The sequence below is a fragment of the Rousettus aegyptiacus genome, unplaced genomic scaffold (genome assembly GCF_014176215.1).
Source record: "Rousettus aegyptiacus isolate mRouAeg1 unplaced genomic scaffold, mRouAeg1.p scaffold_m13_p_10, whole genome shotgun sequence".
Taxonomy (NCBI): Eukaryota; Metazoa; Chordata; class Mammalia; order Chiroptera; family Pteropodidae; genus Rousettus; species Rousettus aegyptiacus.
This window is the reverse complement of record NW_023416285.1, coordinates 49021082-49043610: the sequence shown is the minus strand read 5'-3', so window position 1 is coordinate 49043610 and position 22529 is coordinate 49021082. Positions and strand designations below refer to the sequence as shown.

The 22529-nt window shown below is 43.9% G+C and overlaps 1 protein-coding gene across 7 annotated transcripts in view; it reads left to right on the top strand.

Annotated features, from left to right (window-relative positions):
* The window catches only part of SHROOM3 (shroom family member 3), a 279842-nt gene that overhangs the window by 244560 nt on the left and 12753 nt on the right, over positions 1–22529 (top strand). For all 7 annotated transcript variants that reach the window (XM_036227824.1, XM_036227825.1, XM_016156012.2 and 4 more), the window contains 5 exons: positions 1260–4473; positions 10003–10076; positions 13850–14740; positions 16171–16686; positions 19228–19378. In XM_036227824.1, coding sequence (XP_036083717.1) covers positions 1260–4473; positions 10003–10076; positions 13850–14740; positions 16171–16686; positions 19228–19378 — 4846 coding nt within the window. The remainder of the gene's footprint in view (positions 1–1259; positions 4474–10002; positions 10077–13849; positions 14741–16170; positions 16687–19227; positions 19379–22529) is intronic.

Genomic DNA, 22529 nt, shown 5'->3' with positions numbered 1-22529 from the left:
AGTTGTTGAAAATGTAGCCTTTTCCTTGAATTCCAGCACCAGTTTTGACAGAATGTGGTCCTTCTAGTATCTTGCCACATACTGTAGAGAAAGTCCAGCCATAAAGCATTATCACATACTCAGCCAGTAAGATACCATATTTGCTTACATAAGATCTAGAAATATAATAACAGCTCCATGAATTTTAATAGTGCTTAACTGCTGTTCCTGTAAAAATGGAAAAAATCTTAGGCAGGAACTCTTGGCAATTTATCCTTCTTTAGAGAACAGTGAGTCACAAACGTTTGAAGTATGAAGACTGCTATTTGATTTTTTGAGCCACTTATTCCTTCCGGTATGCCTTCCCTCCAACATGCTGAGTGAAGCATATTTTGAGTTTATAATTAAAGATAATTATAAATAATTTTGTTTTGAGGCAACTTTCTAGGGTGTGCAATACCAGGATTGAGAGTCATTACCCCTCCCCCAGCTAGGCTCTGAAAACCACTTGGAGGAGCTTGTCAATGAGAAGGTCTTACCCCCTAAGTGTATGAAGGAGGCTGTACTCAGGCTCTGGGAGGTCATCCATAGGTGACAGACTCCTGCAATTAAGACTTCTCTTAAAGCTTCCCTCTCTTATCAGCTTTTTCTGACTTTAATTTCTCTCTCTCTCTCTAATTCAGCTTTGTGTTTAGCTTTTTCACAACAAATTGTCTCTAGTACAGTTAAGATTCCAGGAAGATTGCCAGAGTGTAAGGCCTTCAATTCCATAAAAAGGAAAGATATTAACTAAAAACACATACATGCACACACAGTCTCCCTCACTCGTTCACCTAGTCTCTTACTAAGCTTTTCCCCTTCTTCCCACAAATAGCCCCAAGAGACACAAAATTTTAGCCTCAATCACTCTTCCTCCTCTCCTTCTCTTCTTCCCACCCCCACCTCATTTCTTGGCACATGCAGTCATTTCCAGGACCTAGCAAATCCAATCAATGTGCTGCCTGTGCCCAAAGGCCACATGGCTTCTTCTGTGCTCCCTGTTCCTCCCCTAGCAAGCCTGAGTGATTAATTAGAGGCACATAGGTTACAGCGTTGGGCAAGTACTCCTAGTGACGACACACAGGGAGGCCAAGCAAGGCCCAAATATGGCCCTTTTCATCCACCCTTCCAAAAACCAAACATCTTGCACAAGAGTACATTTATAAGCTGGGTCCTGTGCCTAAGCCTACTAAATGATAACAGCTCAGTGGTGCTCACTGCTTTGTCTCCCTTTCTTCCAGCTCCTCTACAAGTGACCTCGTCAACTATGACCATGCTTATCTGAGGCGGAGCCCTGACCAATGTAGCTCCCAGGGGAGCATGGAGAGCCTAGAGCCCAGTGGGGGATACCCACCCTGCCATCTCCTTTCCCCTGCTAAGTCCACCAGCAGCATCGATCAGCTCAGCCACCTCCATAACAAGAGAGACTCGGCTTACAGCTCCTTCTCCACCAGTTCTAGCATCCTAGAGTACCCACCCCCTGGCATCTCTGGCCGAGAGCGTTCAAGCTCCATGGACACCACTTCTGCTCGAGGTGGGCTCCTAGAAGGGATGAGGCAGGCAGATATTCGCTACGTCAAGACAGTTTATGACCCCCGGAGGGGAGTCTCTGCAGAGTATGAGGTGAACTCTTCAGCCTTGCTTCTCCAAGGTAGGGAGACCCGAGCCTCAGCAGATGGCCAGGGCTATGACAAATGGCATAATGTTCCTCGGAGCGAGGGTGTGCCACCCCCATCCTGGAGCCAGCAGTGTCCCAGTTCCTTGGAGACTGCCTCTGACAACTTGCCTCCTCCTAAAGTGGGCGCTCCCCTGCCCCCAGCTCGGAGTGACAGTTATGCAGCCTTTCGGCACCGAGAGCGGCCCAGCTCTTGGTCTAGCCTTGATCAGAAACGGTTCTGCCGGACTCAGGCAAGCTCTTCCGGCTCCCTGAAGTCTCCCTGCATCGAGGAACAGCTGCATACTGTGCTGGAGAAGAGTCCAGAGAGCAGTCCCCCGGTGAAGCCCAAGCATAATTACACCCAGAAGGCCCAGCCTGGCCAACCTCTGCTGCCGACAGGCATCTACCCGGTACCTTCCCTGGAGCCACACTTTGCCCAGGTGCCCCAGCCCTCCGTGAGTAGTAACGGCATGCTCTACCCTGCACTGGCCAAGGAGAGTGGATATACGCCTCCTCTGGGAGCCTGCGACAGGAGGGCTACCCTCGATGAGAATGGAAACCAAAATGGATCTAGCAAGCCTGGGTTTGCCTTCTACCAACCCCTAGAACATGACTCATTGTCTCCAGTAGAGAAGATAGCCGAAACTTCAGCTAAATGTGTCCCCTACAAAGTCCATTTCACTTTAGTGCCTGAAAATGAGGACACCTCCTTGAACAGGCATCTCACACCTCTCCAGGGCAACTGCCCACACCCCAGTGAGAGAAAGAGCACCCACAGCAACAAATCCTCTCCTAATTATCACAGCCTCCAACCCCCTCAGGCCTGGCACGTGGGTGAAGACAAGAGAGTTTCCAGGCCCTCAGAGCCTTGGGAGGGTGATTTCCAAGAAGACCACGATGCCAGTGGGCGGAGGCTGGAGAGAGAAGGCCTAAGCCAGAGCCCATCAGGCAACTTTGGCAAGACCAAGTCAGCTTTTTCCTCTCTCCAGAACATTCCTGAGAGTCTAAGAAGGCAAAGCAGCCTGGAGCCAGGAGGGGGAGCTCAAGAGGGCTACCTGGATGTCCGGCCCACCTGTGTCGTCAACACCAAGGCAGAGGACTCTGGAAGGAAAGCTGTTCCTGATCACAGGAGCCATCTGGACAGGCCGGTTTCCTATCCAAGGCCTGAGGGGAGAACCAGTGCCTTGGCCTCTTTCCACAATTCAGACCTAAGGTATGAAGAGCCGCCCTCCCCGTCACACCAGCAGACATCCAGTCTGGGCCGGAGGAGGCTCAGCTCCGGCAGCGCCTCGGCTCTGCAGGGTTTGCAGTACGGGAAGCCCCACTGCTCCGTGCTGGAGAAGGTTTCCGAGATTGAGCAGAGAGAGCAAGGGCGCCAGAGACCCCCAAGTGTGGGCAGCAACGTTTATGGCTATACCTACAGGCCCAACAGGATGATCCCAACTTCCGGTACCTCTGGGAATGAATTAGAGGAGACAAAGGCCAATATCCGTTTCTCCGAATCCACTGAACCCGTAGGCAGTGGGGAGCAGCACTTCAAAAACGGGGAGCCAAAGCCGGAAGAGGTTTCTTGGCAGCCATGTGGTCAACAGCTGAAGAAGGGCACCGAGGGCGGCCAGGGCCACCCACCCCGAGGCAGTGAACCCTCGAGGCGGGACAGTCACCTGCTCCGCAGCCAGAGCACCTTTCAGCTCTTCGGGGAGACTGAGGAGGAGGCCTTGTGGCGGGACGGTAGGCCGGGCACGCCGGAGTCGCCAGTGCCGGACGTCCCCTTCAGCCGCGCCTACAGGAACAGCATCAAGGACGCGCAGTCCCGGGTGCTGGGGGCCACGTCCTTCCGACGCCGGGACCTCGAGCCCGGGGCGGCCGGGACTTCTCGGCCCTGGCGGCCGAGACCCGCCTCGGCCCACGTGGGGCTGCGGAGCCCAGAGGCCCTGCCATCCACGTCGCCGCACATTCCACGCGAGCGGCACAGCCTGACCCCCGCCAAGGGCGACCCAGGCCGGCCCGCGCCCCCCGCCGCCCGGAGGGGACCCCGCCGGCGGCTGACCCCCGAGCAGAAGAAGCGCTCCTACTCTGAGCCCGAGAAGATGAACGAGGTGGGGGTCTCGGAGGAGGCCGAGCCGGCGCCCTTGGGCCCACAGAGGAAGGGGCTGCATTTCCCGGAGAGCACGGTGGCCGACCGACGCCGCATCTTCGAGCGCGAAGGCAAGGCCTGCTCCACGCTCAGCCTGTCGGGGCCCGAGCTGAAGCAGTTCCAGCAGAGCGCCCTGGCCGACTACGTTCAGCGCAAGACCGGCCAGCGGCCCGCCTCCGCCGCGGGAGGCGGCCTCCAGGAGCCGGGGCCGCTGCGGGAGCGCGCCCACAGCACCTACCTCCAGCCCGGCCCCACGGCACCCACTGGCGCGCGGCTCACCTCGGCCTCCAGCCTCTGCTCCCTGCGGGATCCGAACCTGCAACCCCGCAGGGAGGCTGCCCACTTGCCAGCGTCAGGGGCCAATGGGGAGCCCCCGCGGGTGCCCCGAGATCGCAGCAGCTCTTTCGCCGCCACTGGGCGCCTCCTTGGGGAAAGGCGACGTGGGGACCAAGCCCCCAGGGAGCTGCTTGGTGGAGCTAACAGCGGCGGACCAAAAGGCACCCAGAAGCTGGACAGGACCCCTGGGGAGTCCTCCTCTTGGGGGGCCGGGAAGCCAGGGAAGTCCATGTCGGCTGAGGACCTGTTGGAGCGCTCAGATTTCCTGGCAGTCCCTATCCACGTGAGGTCACGGTCATCTCCCACTGCAGACAAGAAACATCAGGTAGGCAATGGGTCCTAGGCCTGCCCCTTGTGCCCTGGAACTTTAGTGTGACTCTCCTGACCCTCCACTCCCCTTCAGTTTTCCTTTTCCATACAAAAGAGTAGCATTTGTTTCCAAGAGGTGGCTTCTTTCTCAGTGCCCCTGATATCCTTACAGACGTAAAGATATGTGTACATGTCTATATAATTGTATTGCTGTCTCGTATATAGTTCTTATATAGATGTCTGTATATGTATGTATTTATGTACATATATATATTTGTGTACATATGTATATATTAACTTCACTTTAGGAAGTCGCCTCTGCAAGAAAGTATAGATAGGAAAAGTTAGGGACTATCTTTTTTGTTCCTTTTTGTCTTTAATTCAAGGAATAGAGGCTGTGTCTCAGTTTTAAATATTTTAGCTTTGCACCCTCTATGTTTCTACTGGACTTTTGTATTTAAAAATAGGTAGAATTGTTGACTTTGCAATATTTTTGAATCCCAAGCCCTCAGCTAAGTATGCTTTACATTTATCTCATTGATCTTCACAATAATCCCACTCAGTAGAGTATATTATTCATATCAAGTCAATGTCTCTTAAGCTCCCAACTGAGCTCATTTTATGCACTATCCTGGTGAGAAAGAATCACAGACATTCAAATTCTCACTTAAAAGAGTTTCCTAATAAAGGCTCCAAACTATGCAAAGATTATGAAATGCTTTCCCCTGGAAACTTCAGGCAGATCTAGGAATAGAATCTGAGCACTCTGACTCCCAGGAATCTATTAATTTCCATAAATCTTAGCCCATTCTCAAGTTCCACATTCCCTCGTGGTTTCCATTCCACCTAAGAAGATATTACTAATTCACATATATGTTAGCACAAGGGAGACCACCCTTCCATTGCCTCTTCTCAAATTCTGTTTTTTCTGGCAGTGAAGTCTGTCATTCATCAAGCATTTGTGGAGCATATGTACTATGAAAAGCACTGTACTACAGAGTGGAAGGAAAATAAGGCCCGTGGCTTTCTGGAGTTCATAATTGAGCAAGGAACGTGAACTTAAGTTTGAATAATTAACAGTACTGATGAATGCTTTGGGAGCAGTGATAAATAACATGCTATGGGAGGGGAAATGATTAATTCTAACTGAAGAGATCTCAGACGGCTTCTCTTGGAGGAGATAAGATTTGAACCAGGCTACAAAGGATGTGCAGGATGTTGACAAAGGTTTGGGGGTTGTGTGTGGGAGGCAGTAGTTGGAAGAAATAGCTTCAGACAAAGAAAGATTCAGCCATTACTGCCTGAGAAGTATGTTTGTGGCACTCCTTCTGAAACACACACATACAAGGCCTTCGAAGCGAAAATATTGTGCCCTCCCAGATATTTCCTGTTCAGAAATATTCAGAAATACTTTCTCCCCAGTATAATACACACACACACACACACACACACACACACACAATCTATAGTGGCACTCCTTCATAAAACATCAACAGCTATTTTCTTCCCCCTCAGAATGAAAAACAGATAATTTCCACTCCTTATTCTACCATTAAAACACTTTTTAGCTCCACATATGTCACATGCAATTTCAGCTAGTTTGATGGGCTTCAGTCATTTAGTGCGGGGCAGAACAAACAGTTTCTTCACTTCATTCCCTAGGTTCAAAAGAAAGTGGAAATGTTTAAGTGAAAACTGAATCTGGTTTTTTTTTTTTATTCCCCACTAGATGTCATTATTCTCTCTTAGGGAATCAGTTGGATATGAATGTTATTTCGCCTTCCCCCACTCAAAATATTTCACAAGCCTGGTAAATTGATAAATGGAGCTAAAACATGGGTGTATATTCCTCCAAACCCAATTAAATACTTTATATCATTAGAAAAACTTTTTAGAAAGACAACTAAATACAGAACATTATTTAGGTACCCTCTTCAAGGAAGAGAGTACCATATTTAGATATTTAATTTGGTGAATGTTGCCAGAGGGGGGAAATATTTCAAAAATGAAATACTTTATCTGTGCTGCTTTGCTTCTAAAAATTCTGAAAACAGGTTCCCATCCCCCCAGATTGCGATTGTGCCAGGACTATGTTCTTGAGCTTCCTTCCTTCCTCCAGTCCCCTAGCCAGCAACCAGACCTTGCCTGCTGGGAGGACTGGTCCATGACAGTGTCTGATCCATCTTCTTCATACAGCTATCATCGGCCTTATTTGTAGAACTATTTAAAAACAAAACTAGCCTCACCACGTAATTATTGTGTTTAGCTCAAGATACTATATATTTTTTTATTTGAAAAAAATCCAGGAACTTTATACCATTATCATTAAGCTTTGGTGAAGGTGTTAAATAAGAATTTTTCTTATCCCAGCTTTAGAGAACACCTAATTTAGTGACCCTGTGCACATCTTCTGCCTGACTTAAATCCAAAATGCAGAATCTATTTCTGGTGCTGACTCAGTCCAGAGCATCCTGAACGCTACTCACGCCTGTCAGCCAGATGCTAACAGAGCAGGATTTTACAAGCTTTGGACAAAGATTCAGCTCCTTTTCAAAAGTCCATTAGTAAGGACAGTTTCTTCCTCCAAAATAAGGTCAGCATGGAAATCAATTCCTCTCTTTATAAGAGTTGATCATTTGGGCCTAAAATAATGACTGCAGAAAGTAGCCACAACAGGTACCGTGAAACCTATTTAGATACTCAGCAGACGTGGGCCTCTCCTTGGCCAGCTGTGCTTCTCTCTGAAACATGCAGCCTCCCATTACCTCTGCTTTAATTTATCTTCATTTGAAAGATGTAATTGCAGAATAAATGGATAGTAGTGATGAAGCTGAAGGGCACAACAAATTCTTGCCCATTTCCTACTTTCTATGAGACTTTGGAAAACTTAACCTTTTTAAAGTAGGTGGCCCCTGCAGAAAAATATTCAAGCACTTCTGCCTGAGAGATGAAAATTTATACCTCTTCATTGCATAAGTCTAAAATATAGCAGAGGGCATAAAAAGAAACCTGTGGAGAAATAAAACCCCTGATAGGGAGTTGTTTTTTTTTTCCTTCCAGATGCTGAGTTAGGGAGTTCTCTGGCTCTCACTGTATTTTCAAGACCTTTGTTTCTGATATGTAACACATTCACCATGTGACGGTGTGCCAAACATTTAATTGTGGAGGAAATTGCTCAGTACTTGGAACTTTATGTGGGTACAGGCTTGATTCAGGAGAATGTAGCTTGTAAATCATTTTTAGCACCTCTCAGCAAACACCTAGTCAAGCTTGGGAGAAAATCACAGAATCAATTTTCCACAGAATGTAAAGTTACAAGTAGCTACTAATACTCAAATGTGTACTGTGTGCCAGTCATTGCACTAAATGTTTTTATAAGCATAAAATTAATCCTTACCCCTATGCAAAGAGGTAGATACAATTGTTATCTCTATATTACACAGGGAGCTAAGGCACAGAAAGGGTGAGAAATTTGTCCAAAGTAACAGAATTGAAGGTTTGACCTCTTACTGTCTGACTCCAGGCTTGAAGTCATGCTGCCTCCTTGAACTAAGGGGGAAGGGAAAGGAGGTGAGAGTTAAACATCTTATATCTCAAAACTTCAGCCAATGAATTGATTTGATTTTAACATTCATCTATTTCTATTGTTTACGTTAAATAACATTTTAAGTTTTTTCAAATGGATTTCTTATTCCTTTTAGCAGATACTTGAAACTGATATTCCAAAGCAGATGAATATTGTTGTCTGCATATTACATTGACCAAGGAGATATTATGATATCTAATTCAGAGCCCAAAGCAAGAGTGAGGATTGGGATTCAATAGGCTTTAAGGGTTATAGGTTTAAGTATGCTAATGCTAAATGAAGACTAAAAACTGAATATATGCCTAATCAAAGCACGTAAATACAACAGAAATTAATCCTCCTTGGGCTTTTACTAGGTTGGGAAGGCATTTTCCTTCTATCTAAAAGCTATTTAGATTGACAGGAGATTTAGAGAGTTCTTTCAATAACCTATTACTGGGTCTAGCTTCCTTTATTTTACTCACACTCACATAAATATCAACTTAAGGTCATACTGTAATTCAAAGGAAATAATATAATGAGAAAATATATTTAAAAGTTACTGGGTTAGGAGCCTAAAGGGGACCTAGAGGCTTTTCCAATTAATTACTAGCAAAAGGGCACATTTATGTCAATAGGGTTGGGAAAAGACTTTAAAAGGTTTCGTGGAGAACAGGGATTCCCATTCCCTATAGTAATATCTGAGACATGGGACACGTAAAATTCCTTTTTCTCAAAGCATTGAAGTCTGATTGCATCCAGCTCAGCTACTATTCCACTTGTTAAGATTCCAGAGAAAGATCTTGGGTTTTAAAAAGATCATGGTTTGAATCCTGGGTCATTCACTTACTTAACTGTGAATGAGTAAGATATTTAACCTCTCTGAGCTGCAACTACCTTCTCTTTTCCCCATTGTTATGGGTTAAATTACTGAAGAAATGTCAGTTGCCTAATACAACTCCAGGTATATAATTTGAGGAATGTAAAGAACTTAGCAAAGTGCCTGGCACATAGAAAATGCCCAATAAAGGATAGCTGCATTTACTAATAATACTCAAATGTTCGTTTCTTTTTCGTGCCTACTGCCACCTTTGGCTCTTTTTATTGTTTATTAGTACCTCTACCACTGATTGGGAGAGAGAGGAGAAAAAGAAAAGGGAGGTGGAAAGCAATTAGCTCTTTGGACAGAATAAACACTGAATTAAGTTGCTGAAAGAAAATTTAGGGATTGTGTATGGATTTAATTTTTGTTTCCTACCTGTCTTCTATTATAAATAATTGAGAGTTTAAGTGTTTTATCACCATTGGCAACATTGTCTTCATCAGGGGCTTGTTCCCATGGACAGGATCTTACACTATCAAAAACTGACCTATGAACCTTTCAGGAAGAAAATATGTACCCTTATTAAAAACAAAAATAAATAATGGCTACCCCTAAAAAGGCTCAAGGATATTGATATTACATGGAGTGAGATATTTTCTCCAGAGAGAACATATTTCATTCAATCTGATTACAAGCCAGATGCATATCTTCTCAAATTATAACTCAGAATATTTGAGATTTTTCTAAATTCAAAAGACTGTCCTTTTCCTGTCATCTCCCGTATTTCCCCATCGCTATTTCAAAAGCTTGATCCTTTGCATCCTTATATTTCAAGTATAGCAGTTGTTTTGAACCCTGGAGGTAATTATCAGACTTCTCTTGCTTAGAAAATGCCCTTGTTAGGTGAGACAGACTGAGCTTCAGACCCAGCCCTGCCACTGTGACCACTGTGACCCTGGCAAAGGTAACCTCTTTGGGGCTGTTTCCCCATCCACGCACTGTGGTTAACAGTACTTCCTGGGGCTTTGAGGATAAAATGGGGTAGTATGTAAGAGTGCTGCCATGGTGCCTGTCCTCTGATAACTTCTTGCTTCTTTCTATCTCCATCCCCTTGGTAAATTTGTTGGTAATAATGCTTTGCCTTCTTGTGTTTAAAGGATGTGCTTTTGGAGGAAAACGATGGCTTTGGTTTCGTGAAGGATCCATGTTATTTGGCTGGCCCTGGATCCAAGTATGTATTTGTATTTCTCATGCCCTCTGCCTTATGAATGCTGCTAGAATTAAATGTTTCTGTTCTTCTCTACAAGAAATTGAAATGTGATATTATAATATTTTGTAGGGTTATGTGCTGCCTTTTGTATTTGTCTAGGCTATGGGGAACTTCTTTTATTTATAGATAAGTTCTTCTAAGAATGATACTTATTATTCAAAATAGGTTTTGAACATATGCTGTTGAGGCAATGTTTGACTTCTAATAAGTTTAGCATCAGAATAGTTCATGGATATGCTCTTCTTAAGCATATCCTCTGGCTTTCACACATGGGATCTCTCTTATGTGGCTGATCTCTTCCAGCTCTGTGTGCAGAGGATCAGGTCTGGTGGCTAAAGTGCTTGTGGAAGATTGAGCATTTCATGAACAGCTTCACAGAGTAAGACAAACTCATAGGAAGAACATGAAGTAAAAAAAATAAAGCTCCAAAATCATAATCTTTAAGCACTTAGGGATAGAAAATAATAGGAAAGTCATTTTTAAAAAATTTACCATCAAAATCATTTTTCCTAGGTAGAAAAAAATGGAAAATTTTTTAGAATTTTAATTTTTAAACTATTCACTTGGTGCTTAATAAGTAGAAAATTCCAACGTTTCCCCTGAATCATATGCCTTTCTGTAGTTTTAATGCAGCGTCATAGGGCTATGTACTATCATCTATTAATGATAATACATTTAAACCCCTTCCCTACTACCTTCCATGTTTTTCATGCCAGTTCCCTATTTTTTTATATATATTTCATTCAATCAGTTTCCCTCTTTTTCTTTATTCACCTTCTCAATAACTCAACCTGCTACTGTCACGTAGAAGCAGCCAGCGTAGTCAGGAAGTAGGTATTAAGTTACCTCCTTTACGGCCAAGAGCAGTTATATGCTTTTGCTTCTAGTTGGGCCTAAAATGAAGAAAGTATTCAAGATGAGACTGAGGACTTTGGTTAGTTGGGGCACATTAATTATAAGCTAGAGACAAAGGAAAACTCACAGTGAACTAGAGCACTACTAAAAGACACCTGGTCTGAAGTCAGAGGTGAAACTAAACTCAACCACAAAAACATCAAATACCTTGATTACATAAAAGGACTAAAATACACAATTCTCTAAAGATGGCCAAGACAAATGACCAACAAGCATATGAAAAGACGCTCCACTGATCATCAGAGAAATGCAAATCAAAACCACAATGAAATACTACTTCATACCTATCAGGATCACTAAGATTTAAAAAAAAAAAAAACGTAAAAGAACAAATGTCAGCAAAGATGTGGAGAAATTGAAACACTTGTATACTGTTGATGTTATTGCAAAATGCTGCAACTGCTATGGGAAGCAGTTTGGAGATGCCTCAAAAAATTAAAAATAGATCCACCATATGACCGAGCAATCCTACTTCTGAGTATTTATCCAAAAGAACTGAAAGCAGTATCTTAAAGAGATATTTTCATACTCATGTTTATAGCAGCACTATTCATAATAAAGTGGAAACAACCCAAATGTCTATTGATAGATGTATAGATAAACAAAATGTGCTATAGTGGAATGTTATTCAGCCTTAAAAAGGAAGGAAATGCTGACATGCTACAACAGGATGAACCTTGAGGACGTTATGCTAAGTGAAATAAGCCAGTCACAAAAGGACAAATGCCCTAAGATTCCACATAGGTATCTAAAGTAGTCAAATTTATAGAAACAAAGTAGAATGGTGGTTACAAGGGCTGGTGGAGGAGGAAAAGAGGAATTGTTGCTTAATCCATATAGAGTATCAAATTCGCAAGATAACAAAGTTCTGGAGCTCTGTTTCACAATAATAACATGAATATACTTAACACAACTGAACATTTAAAAATAGAGTAGTAAATTTTATGTGTTTTTTTACCACATTAAAAAAAAAATGCTGTCGAGGGGGAAAAAAATGAGACTAATTGCTCTCCAACTCCATTCTTGAATATTAGGGTTCCTGGATGCATACCAACAGATGCTCCCCTCTCACACTCTGTTATAAGAGGCTCAAACAAAATCTTTCTCCCCTATTCTTTATTCCTGAAAAAAATACAAAACAATCAGCAAAGAGAAGCATGTTCAACCAAACTAAGCAAGCATTTAACTCAAATATTACCTTCAAAAAAATATAGTTTAAGTATGGTTTCTATAAACTAAAAAGATTATAAACATATACTGAAAACTTTATATCAAAGTTTGTTGGGCTGGATCTTTATAAGATAAGTGTCATACTATTTTATTGTATGTTTTAGTGACGTCTCCCCTAAAAAGCCTCAGGAAAGAAAGTAAGAAAAACGAAGGTACTCAAATTAGTCTTTAAAACATGAGATTACAGTTTTTTGCATGCCCTGTTAGAGGATGCTAAGTTTAAAATAGTTCATATTCTGCAGTCTAAAGAGCAGTTGGGCAGAAGAGAGACATTGTTTTTTTTCAACATTTACTAAGAGGGTACTTTGTGCCAGGTGCCAGGGATGCCAAATAAACAAGACATGGGAGTACAGAGTACCCCCAACGAATCTCCCGCCTCTAGGCTTCTTGCATATCTAACTGGAACCCCACCAAGAGGTACTGAGCAGCTAATCCAAGATATCGAGAGGTTCTTCGTTAAAAAAAAAAAAACTAAATGAAAAATCTGTGAGGAGAAGGGAGGTTGCATCTGAGAGAGAGATGAGCCCCTTATTCAGCCATCTGCATTTATAATAAAAAAAAAAACTAATGGCACGAGAAGAGCCAATTTGGTTTTTGCAGTCTTTTCCTTCTGTATGCTGCATTCTCCCTGCTGGTACTTAGACAACTTCATGGCAGGCCTGTGCCGGGGCTCTGACTTGGGACTGAGCCACACTCCCTGAGGACTTGGATCTGTAAAATGAAAAGTGCCATCTGCTCTCCAGATTCACATGCGTACTAGTCAGGAATTTACGAATTATGGCGGTTTGCTGGAGGTATCTTTCATCCCCACATTAACTCTTGCATGGCAGGCAGGCAGTGCTGCAGACTCCTGATTTTTATTTTATTTATTAATTCCCCCCCCCTTTTATTTTTTTACCCTTTAGAACACAATAGCAAAAGTATTAGAAATCGTTGAGGTTTTCCTTGGAGCCTAGATATAGGACGTTTGTTTAAATCACCACATACCCTATTTGCTCATTTTCGTCATCCTTTTTCTCCAGAGATGATTGGTTATCAGCCCCTCAGGTGACTCTTCCCCCTCCTTTTTTACATTCCATTTTAAGAAATGAGAACACCAGGAGAATAAGAGAAAGTTGTAAATAAAGCCTCGATTCAGCAGCCCACACAGATGCTTTCCAAACAGAACCTCCCGTGGGATCACACTGGGTGAGAGTGAGGCAGCACTCTCTTTCCCCAGAGTCAGGAGCTGGTTCCCCAGAGTAGTCCTACTAGGAGCTGAAGCAATGTACCTACCTGTCTCTCCTGAAGCCTGTCCTCAAAAGCCACCGTATGCAGGTAGTAGGGGTGGGAGGTGGGGGCAGTAAGAGAAGGCTGATGAAAACAAATACCAGGTGGCATTTTCTTGTAGGAGTTTATGTCTCTCTGGTGTTTTATTTAAACTTGGTTCTTTGTATGAACAGCTAGCTGGTGGCAGAGGGAGAGAATGTACAGCTTCTCTGGGGTCCTTCTCGCTATCGAGTGCTTTTTCCCTCTGTGTAAGGAACCTGGAGCTCAGTGTTTGCCGCTTTCTTCAGAGCTGTAATTCTCATGTTTGTGTCCTGCTCCAGGTCACCCAGTTGTTCAGAAAGAGGCAGGGAAGAGATGCTGTTGCTCAAACACCATCCCAGCCCTCGCTGGAGTGGTTCAGGCTGCAAAGCAGCTGGTGCCTCAGTTCCCAGCATGTGTCCTGGGCTGCCGGACCCTCAGAAGCTGGCCAGAAGAATGCCTTGCCCCAGACTGCTGCCTACGGGAATGCAAGGGCACCCCACAGATACCAGGGCTATCCCACTGACCCCACCCAACTTAGCTCTGCCTTCCCCTGTACCCTCCAGCTACTGTTCACAGGCCACTGATGATCAACCAACCAGAAGGGATAGTCAGACAGGGCAGCAGCCTCTTCTGCCCTATACCCCAGCAGCAACTCACAGAAGCAACGGTCACAGCCTGGCCCAGCCTCCCAGCCCAAGAGGCCATGAGCCCAACAGCTCAGAGCATGGGGTGGAAGGAGGAATGAGGAAGTGGCCTCCCCCGACTCGGGTGAAGTGGGCCCATGCAGTCAGAGAGGATAGCCTCCCCGAGGAATCTTCGTCGCCTGGGTTTGCAAACCTGAAGCACCATAAAAAACAGCAGAATCTTCCAAGTTCAAGCAGCACTTCCGACCCAGACACACCTCTTGGGGTACCAGGCACTCCAGGGAGGATCTCCCTGCGAATATCCGAGTCAGTCCTGCAGGCCTCCCCACCACCTCGGGAGGACTGTGATGATGAAGTGTTTGCCAGGGACATGCACCCCAACGCCACTTCCAGCCCCACATTTGAAGCTCTGCCCCCACCTCCTCCCCCTCCCCCAAGTCAGGAAGCCCCAGTGAATAGCTGGAATGACTTTCCTCCTCCACCTCCTCCGCAAGCTCTGTGTGAGGCACCACAGGACAGCGAGGATTACAAGAAGCTCTATACCAGGTGAGCAGGCAGACTGGGCAGGGCAAGCCTTTCACTGAGGAAGAAAGGTTTTCCCTCAGTGGTAAAGAGATTTTCATGCTCCAGGGTTCCCAGACCCTCCTTCAGTTGGCCACAGGGGAGCCCTGGGGTAGAGGCTTTTTATACAAGCTCAGCTCACAAACTCGCTGAGCTGTTTCATTTGTTCACCCGGGAGTGAGTGATGAAAATCAGAGCCAAAACCCAAGAGGCGTTTCTGTGGACATGGTAAATTCAGAGGGTCCAAATAAGTAGCATCCCCCTTCCCTGCCCAAGTTCTCAATCAGTTAAGGAATGAATGAAAAGAAGAAGGCACACAGAAGACAAAAGTATCACTTGTATTATTAATGGAGGTGATACTGGAGAGTACGGCTTCTGTCTGAGTGTTAAGTGGGCTTCCTGATACTGAGCCCCCAAATTAGATAGATTTATCTGCCTAGTCGCAGGCTGTGCTAGACACACACATACACATATGTATTTTATTTACACATGTATGGAGAGAAAGAGAGGGAAAGCACAAGAACAAGCCTAGATGCAGCCTTACTCTCCAAAGAGAAAAGACTGGACTGTGAATGGGCTGTGGTCAGCTTCTCTTTCCAAAGTCCCTGCATGTCCACAGGAAGGAATAAAGAGTAGGGCTAAAGGGCAGTGATATTTAGGGAAACCTGTTCTTGGAGGCCAGAAGAATGGGGAAGAAGAATTTCTCAACAGATACTCCCTGAGACAAGTGCTTTCACAACACCAAAAAAAGAAAGAAACACACACACACACACACACACACACACACACACATTGCCTACTGTCACCTTTGTGGTAACTCCCTCTAAATACCAGAGTAATTTACCATTACCCTTTGTTCACCTGCACTTTTCAGGAAGCTCTGGGATCTGAGAGCAACATTCACCAAATTGAATTCCTACTAGATTCATCCCCCTTTAAAAAGTCATACAACCTAATCTATGGCCATGCCACCCTAAACAAGCCCAATCTCATCTACTCTCAGAAGCTAAGCAGGATTGGGCCTGGTTAGTACCTGGATGGGAGACCATCTAGGAAGACCAGGTGCTGCAGGCATAAAAAAAACAAAACAAAACAAAAAACAATAAGGGATTGTAATCTGACAAGGTCCTTGCAATCTGTGAGATCAGCCAAGGGTTGCCTTGCCTAAAAAAAAAAAAAAAAAAAAAAAAAGTCATACAACCTCCCTGTGACCAACTAGTGGGCTCAGGTGAAGGCACTTTAGGACCCTGGAATTTGGGAGTAAGAACCTCTGACGTGTGGCTACCTCACCCTACTCCTGGGAAGCTAGAGCCCTGATGGTGAAAACTTCTCAGTCTTCATTCACCTTCTCATCTTCACCCTTCTGCTGACTCTTTTCTCATCACTTTTTTTTTTTTTTCATTTTTTTTTACTAGCCCCAGTAGTTCCAGCAAGTTTGCCAACATGACAGTTGCCAAGGAAAGACCCATGCCTGGTGCAGCCCATTTGGTTGGTAGTCAGATAGTGGCTTCCAGATCCCAAACTTCTGTCAAGGGTTCAGAGGCCACTGAGACCAGCCCAGCCTCCACCACGGCTGCTCTGCCCCAACATGCCGGGTCTGTTGGCTGGCAGCCAAGTTCAGGGCAGCCACCTCCCATCCTGACCCAAGACCTCGTCCATGACCCAATCAGTGGGACTCGTGGTTTAGAAAAGAACGTGAGTTCTGGTCCTCAGAAGACTTCAGAAGACATCAGAACAGAAGCTCTGGCCAAGGAAATTGTCCACCAAGACAAATCTCTGGCGGACATCTTGGATCCAGACTCCAGAATGAAGACAACTATGGACCTGATGGAAGGTCTGTTTCCTCGAGATGTTAATTTGCTGCAGGAAAACAGCGTAAAGAGGAAAGCCCTACAGAGAACTGTCAGCTGCCCAGGATATGAAGGCAAGAGGTAAGTCCCTGGTAATGTTCCCAAAGAGCCTTACAAATGAACTCCGTCCACAGGGTGATAAGTCTGGGACTACTTATCTAATCTTTTTTTGCTTCGAAAACAGCAGAAATGACCTAAGACTGACATTCCATCTCAGCCTTAGAGGAGTGCCTCTGAGAAGTAGGATGTGAGACAGACCCTGAGTTACCAGGCCCTTGCCCAACAAAAAAAAATAACAGTAATAATAATAGCTATTAATTCTCATGCTCTTTGTATCAGACACTGTATTCATTTCTTTATATAAACATTTTGTTTAATCGTCACAAGAACCTTCTGAAATAACTACCAATTTTATCTCCATGTTAACAATGAGAAACTGAAGCACAGGGGAGTTAAGACTATGCAACTGAAGTCGTAGGACCTGTGCGATGATGGCACCTATATCTGAACTCAGCACTGTGACTTGCCTGCTCTCTTAACTGTACTGTGCCTCCTAACTTGGTAGACGTGCAACCTCCCATTCTGTCAGAGTCCCTTACAGGGAGCTCCACAGGGGTCAGTGACGAGAGGAGCAAGTAGAAGCAGTGGGCATGGCAGAAGGCGGAGGTGAACACGGTCTCTGTAAAAAGGATGAGAGCCTAGACACACATTTAGTGACTTCACTGGCATTTGCCTTTGAAGAGTTAAAGTGAGTGCTCGCATTCAGCCCGTGAGCCTCTGCTCTTGAAGTTCCCTGAGCAGCACGTTAACTGTCCTGTAACGTGGCGCCATGCCCAGCCGCGGTGTGAAAAGACCGTCAGCAGTCTGTTTTTTCATTCTTTTGATTTCTCCTGGGTTATTGCAGTATTTTCTTGCATGTTTTATTTCCTTAAAGGACTACAATGGTTTTTATTTTCTTTTTAATTTTCACTGGAAGCTGTAGATTGGCAGATTGGAACTGCACAGTTAGGGGCTTCCAGGCTAAATAAGAAGAGCATTTCATCTAAATTTGGCCTTGCATTTTAGAGCTGTCCAAATGATCCTAACTAAATTACTATCAGGAATACCATGTTTTTATTGGGGGCAGGAGGGGGGGCGGTGATTGGTAGGGAAAAAGTAAAGAGCTATGTAGTACTTAACAAACTTTTTGATGTTATTGGAGGCTTTCCTAATACAGGGCCTGAACGGTCATCTCCTATTCGGATTTGGCAGAGACTAATTGAAGTGCATGGACTTTTCCCAGAGTCGTATGTTTAGCACTGAACACCTACAATATGCAAGGCAATCCACTGAATGTGAAAGGCGCAAAGACGCCTTTCTGTGGGTGTGCAGGTTAGTTCAGCCCAGGCGGTTGTGGTAGGTCCAAGTGAGGGGTTTCAGTTCATTTCATTCTGTTCTCTGACCCCACTTGCTGTAGAAGAAGGTAATTTACAAGTATATCCTTAGAAAAGCATTTCCTAGTGTTATCATTGAGAACTTATGTTCTTTCAGTCAATTTAGAAGTGAAATGGTCACGTAAGCTTTTGTAGGAGGAATTTCAAAAGGCATACGCCATCTTCTGGTGAAAATAAGCATTGTTCTGTTGTGTGTGAGATCTCACCTAGCCATTGTGAGGTTTCGTTATCAGATGCCTCAGAGTGCAATGAATTTATCTGGAGGGGGAAAACGCATATCAAAAATCCTTTTTCTTATTTTTTTTAATTAACTGGACTAACTGTAATTATATTGCTTAAAGGAATAGTCCCATCAAGCAGGAAACTAGTAGAAAAATGACGCTTTTGGTGGTTCTTTATTCCATATTAAAATGATGGTCTAGATGTTAAATAATGTCACAGGATTGAATAGTTGAAATTTCCAGGAAAACCTAACCTACTTCCATTGTCAGTTATTCAGTGGGTAAGATCGGTCCTGTAGTCTGAAAGGCAGCTTGAGAAGAGTAAAATAGAGATAACAAAGTTCCCAACTCCTTATTTGTTCTCCAGCCTTGAAACTCCCTGCTGTGTAATCAGTGAGTAGATTTCACCTCTTAACATCCATTGGCCAGCAAGCTCCAGATTTCCCGGACTTCCATGGGATGTCAGGCTTACGTGAGAAGGAAATCTGATAAGTGTCCAAATAACAGACATAGTAGGCATCAGGAAGATAATGGGTGACTCGGGAAAAGTAGGAAATAACCTAAAACCTGAGATTTTTGTAGCACCTTTTAAATACATTCACATGACTGAGTCATAGCTCCCCCTGTCTTTCTGTGAAATAGGGACTCAGTAACATTCTTATATTTATCACCAGAGAAACATGCAGAGCGGTTAAATGACTCGCCCAGAATCGTCTGGCAAGTCCAGTCCTGACCCGCACTCCTCGCCTTCCCAATACTGCCCTCGGTGGTCTTCATCCCGAGTTTGCCTGGCCTCTAGAGCCCTACACACAGTAATTACTCATTAGCAAATAGTTATTAGTTCATCCTAATTTCTGGGAAGAAATCGAATAGGATTTTTTACACATTTCTGAATGGAGAAATGTGGTGGAATGAAGCTCTTGGTATGTGCTGTGTGTGGCTGTACTTTGTGTTCTTTTTTAACCCAGGAGTGAAGACAGGGAAGCAGTGGGCATGCTGGTTAACTGCCCTGCCTACTACAGTGTGTCTGCTCCCAAGGCTGAGCTGCTGAACAAAATCAAAGATATGCCAGAAGAGGTAAATGAGGAAGAGGAGCAGGCGGATGTCAATGAAAAGAAGGTAAGAAGCTAGGACCTGTGTTCTGCTCTCCCCAGAAAGGTGGTCAGGGTCCTATCAGGGTTACTGGCCCTTATGGCAGAAGGGGCAGGGGCCTGTTGCGTCACCAACCTCACCCAAACCATTGGTACTTTGAGCAGTTTCCTCAGAGCTCACCTGCCATTTTCAGTTTTATAAATGACAAAAGTGAAAGTTCGTGGGAATAAGTTATTTCTTAAAAGTCTCACCACTGGGACTAGAACCCAGGTCCCCTGCCTCCTAGTCCAACACAGGGACCCCAACACTGTTGTCTGAGCTGACCAGCCAATGCCAACAGCCTGTGTAGTTTTCATTTCATGTTTTATAGTCAAAAGGAAAACTCTAGAAAATCTAGAAACTTTAAGGAGAGATTGTCAAAAGACGCTTCTGGAAAAAGGTAATGTTAATCTTTGGATTCCCCAACTCTCTTTGCAATACCCCACTGAATAGCTTGAAAGCACAGTACTGAAATTTAGTCATTAGCATTTGATACTCTTACGGAAAGTTTAAATGCTAAGCATTTTTAAAATGACCGTGCTGCGGCTGCTCTCTTCCCACATGCCATGGAGATCTAAGTTCAGCTGTGCCTGCAGGGGAGAAAGTTCTTGCCATTCCACTTTCCCTACAGCCCCAGAGGGGCTGTGCTCACAGCCCTGGCACAGCTGAGGCCTGAATGCTGAAAAAGGACTCCATCAAAGCTTGCCTCTTGCTGAGCCTGGAATGTAAGTGGTTCTCAGTCTGTCAATTCCAGGAGAAACTTTCTTGTGTGATTCTACTTCATTTATTCTAGAATAGAATATGTCCTAAGTCCTCTTGTTTGTGTTGAAATAAGACCACAGGATACAGACCCTGGGGGCTGAGACTTACGGGGCAGGGGATGTGAGGCTTTAGAAGCCCCTCCATCAGTGGTATATTCTGCCTTGTGCTGCTCTAGCTCCGTGGCTCACAGTGCGTGGCCGACATGCTGATGCAGCCACTGAGGTGACACGCTCTCCCAGCCTAAGGCTTTCTCATTTAAACACCTGTTTCATAGCATGCCTCCTGGCACACGCCTACCTCAGTGCTGCTGAGTGCCCTCTGATTGGGAGAAAAATACCACCTTGCTCTGGTCTATCTCTTTATCCCAAAGGGCAAGCTATGTAAACACCATCATAGGTACCAAGTTGCCGTGACATCTTTAAAGGAACATTTTACCAGTTTGTGGTGGTTCTTTACATGTAGATGTACCGTTTTAGAGTAGCAGTATGGCATATTACTTGTTACTTTCTCCTCCCCATCTTTATTTTTTAACCACTTTTTCGTCACTTATCACCTTCTCACTCTGAGGATTATGTGGCAAAAAGTATTTTTAGACTGAAAATATAAAGGAATAGAGGATTAATCATCATGGGAAATAACATTAGGTACCACTTAGTAAGGACTTAGATGCTAGGTGTGGGTTTTGTTTTGTTTTGTTTACATAGTGCTGTATTATCTTTTTTCACAAAACTGCTGACACCTGTATTGTCGCATTTTACACTGAAGTAATTGGAATGAGTAAGACCGAGAAGAGAAGGGGGTATTCAAGACAAAGGGAACGGTGTGGGAAAAGACCTTGAGGTGTGAAGAAACAAAGGGACTGTGTGTGTATTGAACGTACTTCCGGTAGTTGGATTTTTTCTGGAATGTAAAACAATGATTAAATTAGAAATGACCAAATTTAGGAAATAAAGGCCTCATGTACAGAGATGAAACTAGAAGGAGCCACAGGGGCCCGGAGGTCACACGCATCACGTGGGGCTTTGTATGAAATGCTGCAGGGTTCGGATCTGAGCCTGTGGCAATGGCTAACCCTTTGAGAATGTTTTGTTTTAATGAACTACAAGTTTGTTAATGTGTAATAGAACTTTCATTCGTGTCACACTGGCATATCTGACTTGGAAACACAAGAAGTATGTCGGCTTTAAATGATGTTGAAGGCATTTATTAATATACTCAGCATAGAGTTGAAAATGTCATTCTCTTCCTGATATACAATAAGCTTTTCTAACAATGATTTTAAAAAATGATGCTTGGTCAATATTCATTCCCCGAGATTGTTCTGAGGCAGAGTGTAGCCTTCCACCAGCTTTTGCAAAGTAATATTTAAAGTTATTAATAACCTAAGCTGCATTTCTGGGTATGAAACTAAGGGTCAATGGAAACTTGTCCTGATTTAGTAATAATTTTTAAATTGAAATGAGCATTTTAAATCAATTCTGCTTTATTTGCTATTTATATATCCTAGATGATGAATTATAATACTCCAAGTAAATCTAAGTGTTAAAATATGGAACACTTTTATTGTCTGAAATTCTGACTTACATAAACACTAAAGATGGTTTAATATCAGAGTTTTCTATTCTTTGGCTAAACCCTGCCATATCTATTGGCAAAAATCTGCTTAGACAGAACCCATAATTCTCTATTCAGAAGGCAAAGAGTTTTGGCTTAGGGACTTAGTAGAACATTTCAAAAGGCAAAGAGAATTTGTTGTTCCTCGGAATTGCCTTTCCTCAGGAGACGATTAGTGACCCAGATGGTTCTCAGCTGCCGGTTTCTGCTCCTCTTCATTCATTCTTGAAGTTCCAAGTTTACCCTCTGGTTTGTCTTCCTTTCAGTCTAAAAAAACTTCCTTTAGCATTTCTTTTAGAATAGGCCTGCTAGTGATAAGTTCTTTCAATCTTTCTTCATCTAAGACTATCTTTATTCCGCTGTCATTTCTGAAGCAGTTTCACTGGATATGGCATTCTGGGTTGACTGTTCTTTTTCCTTCATCACTTTAAAATTGTTGTACATTCTTCTTGCTTCTGTGCTTTCTGATGAGGAATGCACAATCATTTAATACTAGTTCTTCTTATATGCAATGTCGTGTTTTTCTGTGGCTGCTTTGAATTTGTTTTTTCTTTGTCTTTGATTTTCAGCAGTTTGATTATGATTTGTATGGGCCTAATTTTCTTTGGTTTATCCTATTTGGAGTTTGTTAAGCTTCATGATTATGTAGAAGTATATCTTTCACCAAATTCAGGATGTTTTCAACCATTATATCTTCAAATATTTTTTGTGCCCTAATCTCTTTTAGGGACTCCAGTGACACAAATGTTAGACCTTTCGATAT